The sequence below is a fragment of the Drosophila busckii genome, chromosome 3L, assembly GCF_011750605.1.
Source record: "Drosophila busckii strain San Diego stock center, stock number 13000-0081.31 chromosome 3L, ASM1175060v1, whole genome shotgun sequence".
Lineage (NCBI taxonomy): Eukaryota > Metazoa > Arthropoda > Insecta > Diptera > Drosophilidae > Drosophila > Drosophila busckii.
The window spans coordinates 10980892-10995034 of NC_046606.1; the positions used below are offsets into that span (position 1 = coordinate 10980892).

The following is a 14143-nucleotide window of genomic DNA, read 5'->3' on the forward strand; positions in this document are numbered from 1 at the left end:
CTGATCTTTATCTGTGTGAGCAAGCAACACAGCTTATTACAAATTCTAATCACACGCTCGCTGCTATTTTATTTCTAATTCTATTGCCTTGTTGCTTTTCGGGTTCCACCAATTGATATTTGAACGAGTCGTTGGCCCGTTGGCTGTGGAGTCAATGTGGCTGTCGCTTATCGATTAATCATCAAATTAAAAATTACTACTAGCCAAAGCGTAGAGCGTGGCCAAAACACCTCAGCTACAGTCCCAGTCCCCACCCCCGTCTATGAATCAACAAGCAGTTTACATTGCGCTTCGCTTTGTGCTGTTGTTAATTTTTTTGTATTTATTACTTTTTGTTAGCACTTAAAGTGGCTCGACTGACTGCTTGACTCAATTTAAACAATATCTAGAAAGAAACCACAAGAAATGGTATTAATTTGTGGTTGAAAAAAAATTGGCAATTGTTTCGGCTTAATGTCAAATTTCAGGGTTGATTGTTGCTTGTTTTATATTTTTTAATAATTTTAAACTTTAAATTGAAACAGGCTGCATATATTCATAGAATAATTTACGATAATTGCTAAGAAATTCCATTGAAGCCAAACAAAGCAATTAAGCAATAGTTTACACCAACACATAGCCATTGCTAAATAATATATTTACAGCAGACGCGTGTTTATAAAACTCGTAAATTAATTTCAATATGAACAATGGCAAAATGAAACACATGCAAATATTGTGTATTGACAAATAAAGAATATACAAAGCATCATAAATAACACTTTGAAGCTACGCCGCGCCAACCAATTGAGACACAAGCAGAATAAAGAGCAGCGCAGTTGCATTGGTGGCTACAAAGTTCACTCGATATCAATCGGCGTGCAGCATTTTCATTAGTCAAATTAAATAATTGAATGCGCACACAGCAAATAGAAAGAGAGCGAGAGCACGAGAGTGAAATGCTTATCACAAATTTGTCATCGGCTTGTAATGCGACACACGAGTCACCAACACACACATACACGCTCATAATTGGAGAGCCACATGCTAGCTCAGAAATGAAGTTGAGTGCAGGCAGCCCAAAAGAGATAAGCATCAGCAGAATTGCAAGCGCAGCCGCTGCGCTGCGCCTCTCTCACGAAATTGGGCCGACAACTCTCGCAGCAGCAGCTGCTTGTCAAGCAACTCGCACATGTGTGTGCGCGTGTGTGTGTGTGTGAGTAAGCTGAACCGCCTGCGCAAACGTATCAAGCTTTGCCGGCTGAGCACGTTCAGTTGTCGTTCAGAGCTCGTCGCGATCACAACGTAGCCGCGGCGCTTTGACTTTTTTTCAAGCTGGCGAAGTCAGTCTCGTCTCGTAACCGTAAACTTGACTTTGACTCTCCTAACACACACGCACACACACACCAACACTCAGCCAAAGTTGTGACCGTGAAGTGAAGTGTTGTTCTTGTTTTTTTCGCAAATCGAACTGTTTTATTGTAAGCCAAGTTCATTCACGTTTCATTCATTCGCATAAATTAATGTAACGTAACGTGCACATATCGACTTTTCAAGTTAATTACAATTTGCAATATAAAATTATTTATTTTCGGCCTCATATACATTTCCGTTTTACTTTGTCTGCAATGCACTCAAGCAAAACATTTTTATAGTTATTATTATTGTTGTTGGCAAGCAAAAACAGCTGCAAATGAACTCTAAAGAAAGTGAAATACTAAATACAATAATCACTCATTTAATACACAATAATTATGCTAATTTTTATAACCGTTTAGCTGTGAGCACACAAAAGAAAAAACAGTTGCGCGAGTTTATAAAAAACAAAACCCTTTAAAATGCAAACAACAAACCAAACTGTTTAAATAATTTCACGCAAAAGTTACAAAAATAATAATGAATAAATAATGGCTGTGAAATTTATGCAAAAACGAAAGCCCCAACAGCCAGAGCAGTGCTAAATGCAAAAAGCTATAAGAGAAGGTACGTAACGAACAGAAATAAATAAAACGCAAACGAAAGCAACAGTTAACAAAACGAAGAAAAAAAACAACAGTGAAAAAATTGCTAGTCTGGAGTTCAGTGTGTTCAGCTCATAAAAAAGATCTTTGGTTGAATCTAGAATATATATGTAGGTTAAATAAGGCTAAAATTCATAAATTATACAAGTGCTTTCAAATTTTAAGCGGCTTAAAGTTGCAAATAATTTATTGAAAGCAACAGTTGGCTTAAGGTTTTAAATTCTTATGAGTGAAGATCAGTAAAATCTAATAAAACATAAATTAAAATGTAGCTTAAATACATTATTAAATTTAGGCGGCCTAAAGTTGCAAAATATTTATTGAAAGCAACAGAAGAATTTAAAAATTAATTTCATTAAAGCCCATCATAAATTGAGACACACGCAACTCTTTTTTCATATATATAAAGCGCATAAATTTATTGAAACTATTTTGGGTTAACGGCTTTAATTCTTTAACGACGTGATCTTCTGTTATATAAAAAAATAAATAAAAATGTAGTTTAAATAAATTTGAAATTAAGGCGGCTTTAAAATTCATTTCTTAAACGATTGATATGCAGTTAAATCTGAAATTAATATATATGTAGCTTATATATTTATACAAATATTTTCACATTTGAGCCGCTTAAAGTTGCAAATAATTTATTGAAAGATATTTGAGCTTAATAATTAATTTATTTAACTATTGATGCTCAGCTATAAAAAAAATATATAAATATATTATATTTTTAAAAGGCAGAAATTATTAATAAATGCATGTAATTTTTTAGTCGAGCCAATAATTTATTAAAAGCAATTTTGTGTTAAGGCTTTAATTTCTTTAACGAGTGATCTTCAATAAATTCTAATAAAATAAATAAAAATAATTTACATGTAGTTTAAATAAATATAAAATAATATAAAAATAATTTTTACAACTACTTTTGAAATGTTGCAAATAATTTATTGAAAGCAACAGTTGGCTTCAAAAATAATTTCTTTAACGACTTGACTTTAAATTCAGCTGCGATCATTAGTGCATAACTTTTGTTTGTCAACCCTGCAATTATAATTAGAGTGTGCACTCCTTTGGGTCAAGTGGATGCCTCTGCGCTGTTGACTGTTTGCTTTGCTGCTACCACTGACTTCCTCTCTGGCATTTCCTTGGTCTTTAGCCTACATTGACTGTTGGTTTTGCCGGCTGCTTAAGCCTACTCGCAATGACAAACAACCTTTCACACTCTCCTGAGCAGCTGAACAACAACAGCAGCAAAAGTCGCCTTGTCACCTTGTAGATCATTAGACTGACTGACATACATATGTTTCTTCTTCTTCGCTGCAAATTCTCTGACTCTTTCACTAAAAAGAATAACAATGAGCAGCTCTGAACTACTTTCATTGACAAAAGCGTATTAACATAGATTTTATTTGTATGTACTATCAGCATTTGCTTGTTGCTTGTTATAGTTTTAGCATTTTGCAAATTCAGCTGTCAAATAAATCGCATCATAAACATTCACCTAGTTGGCTGCCCCCAGCCCTCCACCCTCTTCTACTCTTTAGCTGCTTTCATTCAAATACAAGCATTTGCATTGGCTGGTGGGTGTGTCTTGCGGGTGTTTGGGGGGGGCTGTTCAACTTTAAATGCAACTCCAGCAATCAGCAAAACGTTGAAAAAAGTGTCGCCAAAAAGAGGCCGCAACAACAAAAAAAAAAAAAACAACAACAAGTTCACTGCAAGACAAAACATTTTTTATGAGTCGCGTATATATTTCGTTTTTTAATTTAATTTAAGTTTTTTTCTGTTTTGTGTTTGTGACAAGAATTTGCAAATGTCAACGAAAAATTGCGCGCTTCGCATTAAATAAAAGAGAATTTGGCAAAAAGGGAAAAGGCAGCGAAGGCAGCAGCTGCTCAAAAGGGGGGAAATACCAAAAACGCCACAAAATGCGAACCAATTGAAATTGTTTTATAAGAGACCGAGTTACGAGCTACGAATATTTCAACTTTTGTGTGCAGAGCATTTATAAAAAGTTTGCCAAAAAGTAAAAAAAAGATTATTTACAATATTATTTTTGGTGTAACCTTCATTTGCAACTTAGGCTGAATATTTACAATTTGTCATATTTCCAAATCGATTTAAACTCAAGTTCCACTTAATGACAGCTTTACTTTAATTACAAACTGAACAACAGCCTTGAACTGAACTGACAGCTGTACAAATCGAAAGCGCAATATATATTGAAAATCTGTTGTAAATATATTGAGGTGCCTTAAAATAGATTTATGAAGTAATTGCCGCATGTGCAGCACAAAATTCTCAGCGCACTTCACAGTTATTTAGGTATTTAGTAAGTCTGATTACGACTATTTATAATAGGTGTCTTCACTATTGATAGCTGTGAAGATTTACGAGTTAGATAGGCAGGCAGCCAATCAACATTAGCTTGATGTCATCGCCGAACGAGTTTCGATTGTTTTCTTTCACTTTGTGCCGTCATAATGAACCGACACTCTCTATATGATGTGGCCAAAGGTTGGAGTTGGAGTTTGAAGTTGGAGGTTTCTCTTTGGCTTCAACTAATTAGACCATAAAGCAGCGCCGACCCAGCTGCCTGGCCGAACTAATTCGCTCAGATAAACCACAACAAAGGTCACGCTTTAATTGATAAAAAAACACAAAGAAAGAAAATTAGATTCCAAAAAAGCAAAACCCTAACGGCCGCTACTGTAGTCAAATGAAACGCTCCAAGAGTCACTCAAATGGAAGGCTGAAAACAATGACAACAGTCGCAGCAGCTAAGAAAAAAAAACCCCAGAGTAGAAAGAATCCACAACTTGGAACTGAACCAAAGTGAACTTGAAGTGCCAGCTGTGCCTTGATAATGATCACAACACCCCAGACAAAGTCACAGGTGGCAAAGTTGATTCTACAGTTAAGCAACAAAATTACAGCAAGCAAACGAAAAAAAAAATTCTGAATCATGCTACAATTGAGTGCACTTTTGGAACGAGGTTTAAATAATGAGAGCAGACTAAAACATGCTCTATATAAATTACAAGCAAGTTTTAATATAAAAAGTAAATGCTTAGTGTAATGGAAATATAAAAATAAATAAGTTGAGACTTCAAGTGAAAGGAACATAAGTTCTTTCTGTTCTTCAGATACTTCAGCATACCCTTGCTGCTTTATCCTTTTGGAATAAATAATAATTAAATCCCTTCATAAAAGAAGGAGAAGTTGTAATATTTAATATAAATATGACTAAATTCTATTGGCAAGCTCTTATTATAGTAAATAATATTCTTCCGAACCCTTCGTATAATATTGCTTGTAACCATTTTTAAATAAATAATAATTAACCCTCTATATAAAAAATGTAATCAAGCTTGTAAAATAAAAGTAAGTTACTTAAAGAATTGAATTGAATATATTAATAAATTAGCTGAAACTTAAAAAGAAAATATATGAAGCTCTATTTGTTCCTAAGAACCATCCATATACCCTTTCTAATAACTCTTTTTAAATAAATATAAATTAACCCTCTATTGCAATATTTAATCCAGTTGTAATATAAAAGCGAACTGAGTTGAATATTGAAGTTGAAACTTTAAAAGAAAAAATAAGTTCTTTCCCGGCTTAAAAACCTTCAGTGTACCTTTTCTATTAACCTTTATGAATGGAAAGAAATAATAATTAACCCTCTATAAATAAATAAATCAAGTTAACAGAAATAACAAATTTGAAATGAATGGAATAATAAATATGTTGAAACTTGAAAAGCAAAAATCCAAGTTCCCTCTGTACCTAAGAACCTTCGATATACCCTCACTATTAACCCTTTGTGTACGCAGAGTATTTACAGAAATACCTTATAATTGTTCTTGAACCTTTTCAAGGCACTTAGATTGTGCATCGAAGCGTGCGCCGTTCTTCTTAACATTTTTCACTTTACTCCTCCTAACACTCTTGGCCGAAGTTACGCCCTTTTTCAACACTGCTTCGCATACAAATTGGAAAGGGAATTGAGAGCTGAAGAGAAAGGCGGCGAATGCAATTAATCCATGCAACGGATCGTTCTGTCTTCTGTTCTTCTCTTTTGCGAAAACATTTAATTGTTCGATTGGCGTGCAATTAAATGTCCGATATTTGAAATACCAAAGTCAATAAATACAACTGCAACTGGCAAGAGATCAAAGACAAGCTGCGACTACGTGCTACGGTTCTTGACATATTCAAAGCATTTCATTTCATTTCTCATTTCTCTGCTTTTCATTATTTTTTTCCAAGCAACTTTAGTGCGACTGTGGTTATTAAAACCCATCAGCATGAGATGATCACAGAGGGATCTTTTTTTTTTTTTTAGTATCTGTGTGCGAACGATAAAACACGATCCGGTCGTTATAAAAGCTACGCAAATGTCAAACATTAAGACCGACTCCAAAACAAAACTAAGCTCAAGTCCAATTAGTCGCTTCCGTAATTTCTTGGTATTATTTTAATTAGTTTTATATTTTTCTAGAGTTATTGCTATGACAAGTTTTATGCGCCGCCTTAAAGATTTATTTTTAAGCTTAATAATTGTACAAACTGCTGAGCATAATTTATGTGCAGACAGTGATGCGTTTTGTTAGTTTCTATGAAATGCAAGTTGCCGCCGCCGCTGCTGCTGCTTTTTGGTATAAATCTGAAATTTGAAGTTTGACATGGGCGCGCATTTGAACTTCCTGGTTTTGTTGCATAGTTAAAATGCAACATAAATTGAGTTCTAGATGGTTTTTTCACCTTCGTAAGCAGCTGTAATATTCCTCTTTGCGAAATTGCCTCGTAAATAGCGTTGAAATGTTTCTCTCTCTGTATGTGTGTGTGTGTGTGTGTGTTCCCTTTACCTGCCGCTTACTATCTTACAAATAATTCACAACGCGCCTAACGCGCTTAGCCCTTGCCCCACTGTCTCCACTCCCCAGCGCTCGTTGCTGATCTCCCGCACATGTTGCCAATGGCAAAAATGCGTTTAAGTCAAGTTGCCTGTAAGCCAAATGCCGCTGCCGCCTGCTGCCAACGCCGTTGTTGCCGCCGGGTGCGTAGTAGTGTTCAACGTGTGTGGCAGCTGCCGCTGCTGCTGCTGCAAGACAGTTGCCCCCCGCTCAGCTGCCCCCCTTAAGCTTCAGTCGCACTGCTGGCACTTTAGCTCGATATTTATGCAACGGCACACACTTCAGTTCTGCTCGCCCTCTCGCTCTTTCTTCTTTACTGCTCTCTCTCTCTCTCTCTCGTCTTTGGCGCATTTTTCTTTGCATTTTCCTCGCCATATGCATAAGCAGTTTTTCCAGGCTGCCCTCTCACGCTCTCTCTTGCTACCTTTTGTGCACTCAGCGCATTGTTTGCAACACTTGGCGCTTGCCACATAACAACAGCAAGTTGCAACTGCAACATATGCAACACAGCAACAGCAACTGCGTCCGCTATGCAGCGTTGCATGACACATTAAATGCAAAACGGCGAACGTGCAACACACACAGTGCCAACTGACAGTGTGGCAAAACATTCAGCGCGCGGGGCAGGGGCAGTGAGGCAAGAGAACTTTGGTAGCTAAGCAACTGAAGAATTTTTGTTGCCCATAGCCAAGTAGTCGCTCTCTCAGCGGTTTTAATGTCCGTCTGTCTGTCTGCCTGACTGGCTGCTCTTATTTAATAAAAAAAAAAGAAAGAAATGCAGAGCAGCTGCTCGATAAGGAAGAAGAACCTTGTGGGGCACTACACAGTCGAAACTTTCGAAATTCACAAAAAAAAAAGCCATTAAAGTAATAATAATAAATAAATGCACTGCAAATGAAAAATAAATAAGCTACAAGTGTCGTTAAGTTGAAAAGAGGTAGAACCCATTGTTGAATATTTGATAAATTATAAAAATTGTTGCGAATTCGAATTCGACATAATTAAGGGGTTAATAGAATTGAAGTAGCTTGAAGAAGAGACATGTAGAAGCGCTTAAAATCCAAGCTTTTGCTATAGGAATTATATATAAGATTTATTGTTATTTATTTATATAACATAACACATAAGTTTAGAAATATTTCGGTATTTTTTGTAGGAATTATTTATAAGATTTATTGTTATTGATTTTATATTAACACATAAGTTTGGAAATATTTGTATATCATAGTTGACTTGAAAAGCCCCAGTAGCAAGGCTGCCTCCCCTGAAGCATGTGTTATATTTTTTAATATAAAATAAATAAATATAATTTCCCTACAACAAGTCAGGCTTTTGTAGCACAACCTTTTTTGATAGAAGTAAACCCAATATCGCTCTCAAGCAGAAACTTAGCTTTATAAGGCGCTTGTTTGCATCCAAAAACCGGACAAGACAGAAGCAGAATGTTTGCTTATTTTTAAATGATAGCACTTGGCTTGGATGTCTAGCCTGATCCTTAATATACTGACAAAATTAAATTAAAAGTTCAATTTGAGATTAACGTTGATTGGCCAAGGTGAGCAGCAAACTCCACACACACCGAAAGTGAAGTCTGCAGAGGGCACTACAATCAAATAGCGCCTGGACTTTATTGAAATGTGTATTAAATTGTGCGTGCTTGGCTATAAATATATTTGAAGTTTAACTCGAGCGGCAGCGTAATTCATTGAACACTTTAAATAATTGCACATTACAGGGCAAGCTTTAATAAAATAATTAAAATGAAATATGCTAGGCGCAGGCGCGCAGACTGGCTACCAATATATTTAGTCTGCGAAGAGCGAAGAGCCGTCTTCGCAAAAAGATGAAGATGAAGCGCAGCAGCCGCAGAATGCTATCCATGTAGAAAAATGTGCGGGCTACCAATCTACGCATTCTTGGCTTTATTTTATTTTACTTTTGTTAAGCATTTCATTGCGCCTCTTTTTTTCGCTCGCTCGCTCGCTCTTGAGTGTTATTCGTCTCGCTGTGGCACGTCAAAAGCGAAGCCGCCGACAAGCGAAATGTCTTGAAAGAAATTGCTGAAAAGCATAAACAAAAAGAATAACGAAACGAAATTCAGTAGAAAATATATATTAATTTCAATTATTTACGTAGCGCAGATTTTCCCAGCGCGCAGCACAATTTGTGTATGAGAAGCGCATAGAGGAGCAACGCGCGCGCGCGAACCTGCGCTCAAGTCGCTTAAGTGGCATTTTGTGCGCTAAATGTGCGCAATTTGTTGCAGGATTAGAGGAACTACTGTGGGAACTACTGCACTGAGTGAGCTTGGGAGCCCTGGGCATTGCATGTCGATAACAACGGAAGTGATTAGAGAGCCCGTTGCTCTGCTCTGAGTTATGCTTGAGCGTTGAATTGCATGGAAAGTTCCATGGAACTTGTAACTTCAGACTGCGGCTAAACAGCTGTTTGGCTAATTAAAGACGACACTTTGGCATGTACTTAGCACGCCGCAGCACAAGCGATAAGTGCAAGAGAGATAGCTGAGCGACGGGAAATGCCAAGTTGAGCTTTGATGTTAGACTGCGCACTTTTTCTTTGGCATAACTGAAATGAATTCAGTCGATTAAAGCGGCATCTGCGCTTACATATGTAACTGCCAGTCCTCAGTCTTCAGCACATTCTACAAAACGAACAAATCATTAGCTAAAGTCAGCACAGCGGGTGGCATGCCAAGATCTTTCAGTTTTAATTATTAAGCTGCCAAAATGCCAAAGCTTTGAACTTATATTAAACAAGCCTATGCATATTTATAAACTTATTTGTCTAAGCTCAGCGCTAAATATCAACAGACGCCTCATGTTACACTTGGCGTAGTCTCCAAGTCCTCAAGATTAATCGCTGAGCGTAGCTAAAGCGCCTAAAGTTCGTTCGCGCGGTTCACAGTTCAAGTTAATTTGATTAATTATAAACTATAAATGCCGCAGCCAAATAGTTATAAACATTTTTATAGGCAGCGGCGCCAGCACTCAAAAACATTTAAACTAATTACAATTATTAGCAACTAACTAATTGTTTAAGTAATTTCAAAGTCTAGCCAAACAGCTGTGCGCACAAAATTTATTAGCAGTGAGTCAGTCTTTGATGTCACTCTTTAAATATTGATAAAGCCATCGATTGACCCCATCGACTATATTTATGACTGAGTAATCATAATGACAAATTTTTATTTCGCAACGTGACATAGAAATTCGCTCCCAAGGCTACAGCTGAAGCTTCTAGGTCGCCCTTTATTTAATTTAATTTACATGCTCTTGTGCTTTTATTTAAACAACACACACAATTTGTTTATGATGTACATGATTTTTTAGCCTTTCTTTTTAATTAAAGAATTCGCTGCGTTTTTACATGCGCTGGCCCTAAAGTTCATTAACATTTCAAACTAAACATTTACACCACAACAAAATAAAATACAAAAAAAAAAAAACTTTATAACAACCACGCAGCGGTTTTCATTTTAATGAATTTTTTAGCTTGCTTGGAATTTTTTTCGCAACGCTTCTGTTTTTAGTTTAATTAAAAATGCAAATATATTTTTTCCACTGATTTTTTCAACTGATATGTGGGCGCTTTTTTATCAATTTCTATTTACAAAGAAATCAGCGTCGCTGTTTAGAAACTTTATTTACTGCGTGTGCCATAAAATAAACATTTAAAGGCATAAATTAGCATGTGAATTTTATTTTAAGCAGCAACTCCCCCGAACGAATTGGCGACCCCAAAAATATGTCAACTCTGACTTTGAGACTTTCGTTTTCTGCAAGCAAATCTAGCTTCAAATTATAGCTACTTATTGTTATTACTACTATTATTATGTTGTATTTGTCAACGCCGAAAAGAAAACAAAGCACAAACAATTTGTGGCTTTTGTTTAATTGCTCTTAAGATTGGAACATACGTAAGATTCAGTCGCCGTTTTGGGCTTAATGGCAAACTGTTTAGCTAACATTATTTTTTTTTGTAATTTTGGGCGAAAGTTTTCCGTTTCGTTTGCGGCCAAAACAATAATTATAGTGCTGCCAAAGTGGCCAGCACAGCCTTACAATTTGTTAATTATACACATTTTAATGTTAATGTTAATCTCTTTCTTTTTTTTCTATTCTTTTGCTGCAATTTGCTACACACAGCTTACTTCTCCAACTCTTATTATCTTTGAAGTTCAAACAGTTGGGACTAACAGTCTTAAGCCTAAGCATGAAATTTTTGTTTGAAAAGTGTTAAACTAAATTTTTGTCATAACAGCAAATATTTTTGATTGATTTTATTAATATCAATAACTAAGTGCATTTACTTGTTTATTAAATTGCAATTTAATGTAGTTTTTAATCTTTAAAAGTTAAATATATGTAGATGCAATTTCAATGATATATATCGATAACTGCAAGCTTGTATGCAAATATTGCAGCGTTCTGATTGGAATAATCGATGCATTTTGCTTTTTACATTTTTTAAATATTAATAAGAATTTCATAACAATTAAAAAGTTTATATTTATGCAATTGGTATTAAATTTTTCGATAACTGCAGTTCAATAATTTTTTAATAATTATTAACTAGCTGCATTTACTTTTTATTAAATTTTTCAATATTAAAAACCATTTTGTAATAATTATAAAGCTAAAAATATATACATGTTATCGATAACTGCAGTTTGGCATGCAATTTTAATTAACTAGCTGGATTTACTTAATTATTCAACATTTTAATATTGAAAACATTTTTTATAATAATTATAAAGTTAAATATGCATGCAATTTGAATAACATGTAATCGATAACTGCAGTTTGCCATGCAATTTTGATTAATTAGTTGCATTTATTTGTTTATTAAATATGCTCAATTTATTTTTTATACCATTAAAAAATTTAATTTATATGCAATTTGAATAACATTTGTGTCTATTGATAACAACAAGCTTGTGTGCAAATATCGATAACTCTAATTTAATTGCCATGTAACTAAGTTTTGTATTCCAATTGTTGCTCCTCATGTATTTTTGCTAACCAAACCCAAACCTGCTCTCTTGCCCTCTTACAGATCTTGGTACCCTTAACAACAATCACAGCCTTATTGGCAGCAACAACAGCAACACACTCATTAATACAGCAACAGCAACAACAACAACAGCAACGAGCAAAAAGAGCTTTGTGACAAGCCCGACGACAGTGCAAGCAACAACAACAAAGTTAACAAGTTCCGGCACGAATCCGAGTACAGCGAAAATGGAGCTGCTGAGCAGCGCAACAGCAACAGCAACACAGTCAACAACAACAACAGCAAGTGCAACAACAACAGCAACAACAACAAAGCAGCTGCTGGTGCAGGATTATTTAAGCTACGCAGCACCACCAACATATTCACGCTTGCCGCCCGATGGCCACGAGTTTCCACCCAACTTTAGTGAGCCGCTGATCATGCAACAGCCACTCAAAGGCGAGCTAAGCTTTGAAAGCAACAACAACAACAAAGGCGAGTCGGCGCCGCCGCTGCCCAAAACTGGGCCACCAGCTACAGTGCCGCGCACAGTTTATCGCCAGGATCTTGTGGTTAATGTAGAGGATGCGCGCACAACAGCAGCAGTTACAACAGCAACTACAACTCCAGCAACAGCAGCCATGTCGGTTAGCCGTGATTATCAACGTTCCTTGAGCGCCAGTGCGCCACGCAAGCCCAGCGATTGGCGCAAGGACGAAAAGTCCGAGAAATCTGTGCGTGATAAAATTGCCATGTTCAGCTCCAGCAATGAGCTGGACAACATTGCACCAGCGCTGCCCAGCAGCAGCAGCAGCAGCTTGAGCTACACACGCAAGCCGCTGAATATGAGCAGCGAGAATTTGCTGGAGGCAGCAACAGCCACGCCCACGCCTGCGCTAAAAACACGCGCCATGAGCGTCGAGAACTTGAACGATGTGCAGCGCCAATATCAGTTGGCCAAGCAGCTGCCGCAGCTGCATGTGGCCGACTCCATGTACTCGCTCAACACGCTTGCCACGCCCAGCAGCTACGCCTCGCTGCCGCGTCGCAGTCACGCCGGCATGGCCTCAGCTGTGGAGCGTCGCATTAGCTTCTCGGGCGAGGGCGACGCAGCGACGCGCAAAGCTGCCATCACCAACATACTGGAGCAGCGACGTCGCAGTCTGAGCAAGCTGCGCGGCCTAGTCATACCAGAGCGGCCGCAGCTGCTGGAGCCCATACTGGACTTGCCGGAGATTAAGAGTCAGGTGAAGGCAGCCAGCGGCGAAGACTCCACGGACAGCGGCTTGGGCGAAACGCGCTCCCAGCAACGCTCGCAGCATTATCAGCAACAGCCCAACAACAACACTTATCGCAGCATTTTTGTTGCCACACAGCGGCGTCCGCTGGAGTCACAGCCGCCCGCCAAGCCGCCACGCACTTCACTTGCCACGCCCACGCCTACACTTACGCCCAGTCGTTTAGCGCAGCCGCAGTTTGCTGCTGACCAGGAAAGCGATACGGATTCGGTTTTCTCCAGCACTGTGCGCGTGCCAACGCCGCCAGAAAAGTTCGCGCTCACACGCACACTCAGCTCGGAGACCAACACTTCCATTGCCAGCAGCAACACCTCCACGCTCACCTCGGGCTCATCCGGCAGGCTCCCAAGCCAGCTGCAGCTCGCTGGGCAGCACTTCCCAAGTGGACTTGACGCGTCGCGTGCTCAAATGCAATCTAAATGCCGCCGAGCTGAGCCCGAGCAATCGCAAGAGCATTTTGGCTTCCGCCAAGTGCCGCAGCGCCAAGAGTCGCGGTCTGGACAGCAATCAGCTGGACAACGACAACGACAGCACCGATGGCGAAGCTTGCGTTGCACGCAGACTCAAGCCAAGCTACAAGCAGCAGCAGCAGCAGCAGCAGTTGCTGGGCAAGCAGCTCGTAGTGGACAAGCTCATCAATGTGGCTGCCTATGTAGAACTCACCTCGGACACAGACGACAGCAGTCGCCTGGGCTCGGATACGCCCGCCAAGATCAGTGCCATGTTCATTGACGAGGAGCGCAAGGCCAGCTTCAAGGCAGATCCCAAGCCGCTGGTGCCAGCCAAGCCGCAGCTGGTGCAGGCCAAGCCTGTTGTCTGCCCCGCGCCGCAGCGCACACAAACACCAAAGCGTGAGCTCAAATCCCAAACTACAGCCGAGCTGCGTGAAAAGTTTGAGCGCAGCGCTGCGGCT

At 38.6% G+C, this 14143-nt stretch overlaps 1 protein-coding gene across 1 annotated transcript in view; it reads left to right on the plus strand.

Moving 5' to 3' along the window:
- LOC108598225 (bbg) overlaps nt 1–14143 on the plus strand; it is a 134899-nt gene that overhangs the window by 118648 nt on the left and 2108 nt on the right. The window contains 2 exon segments of the mRNA XM_033293759.1: nt 11996–13566; nt 13568–14143. Of these exon segments, the coding sequence (XP_033149650.1) occupies nt 11996–13566; nt 13568–14143 (2147 nt within the window).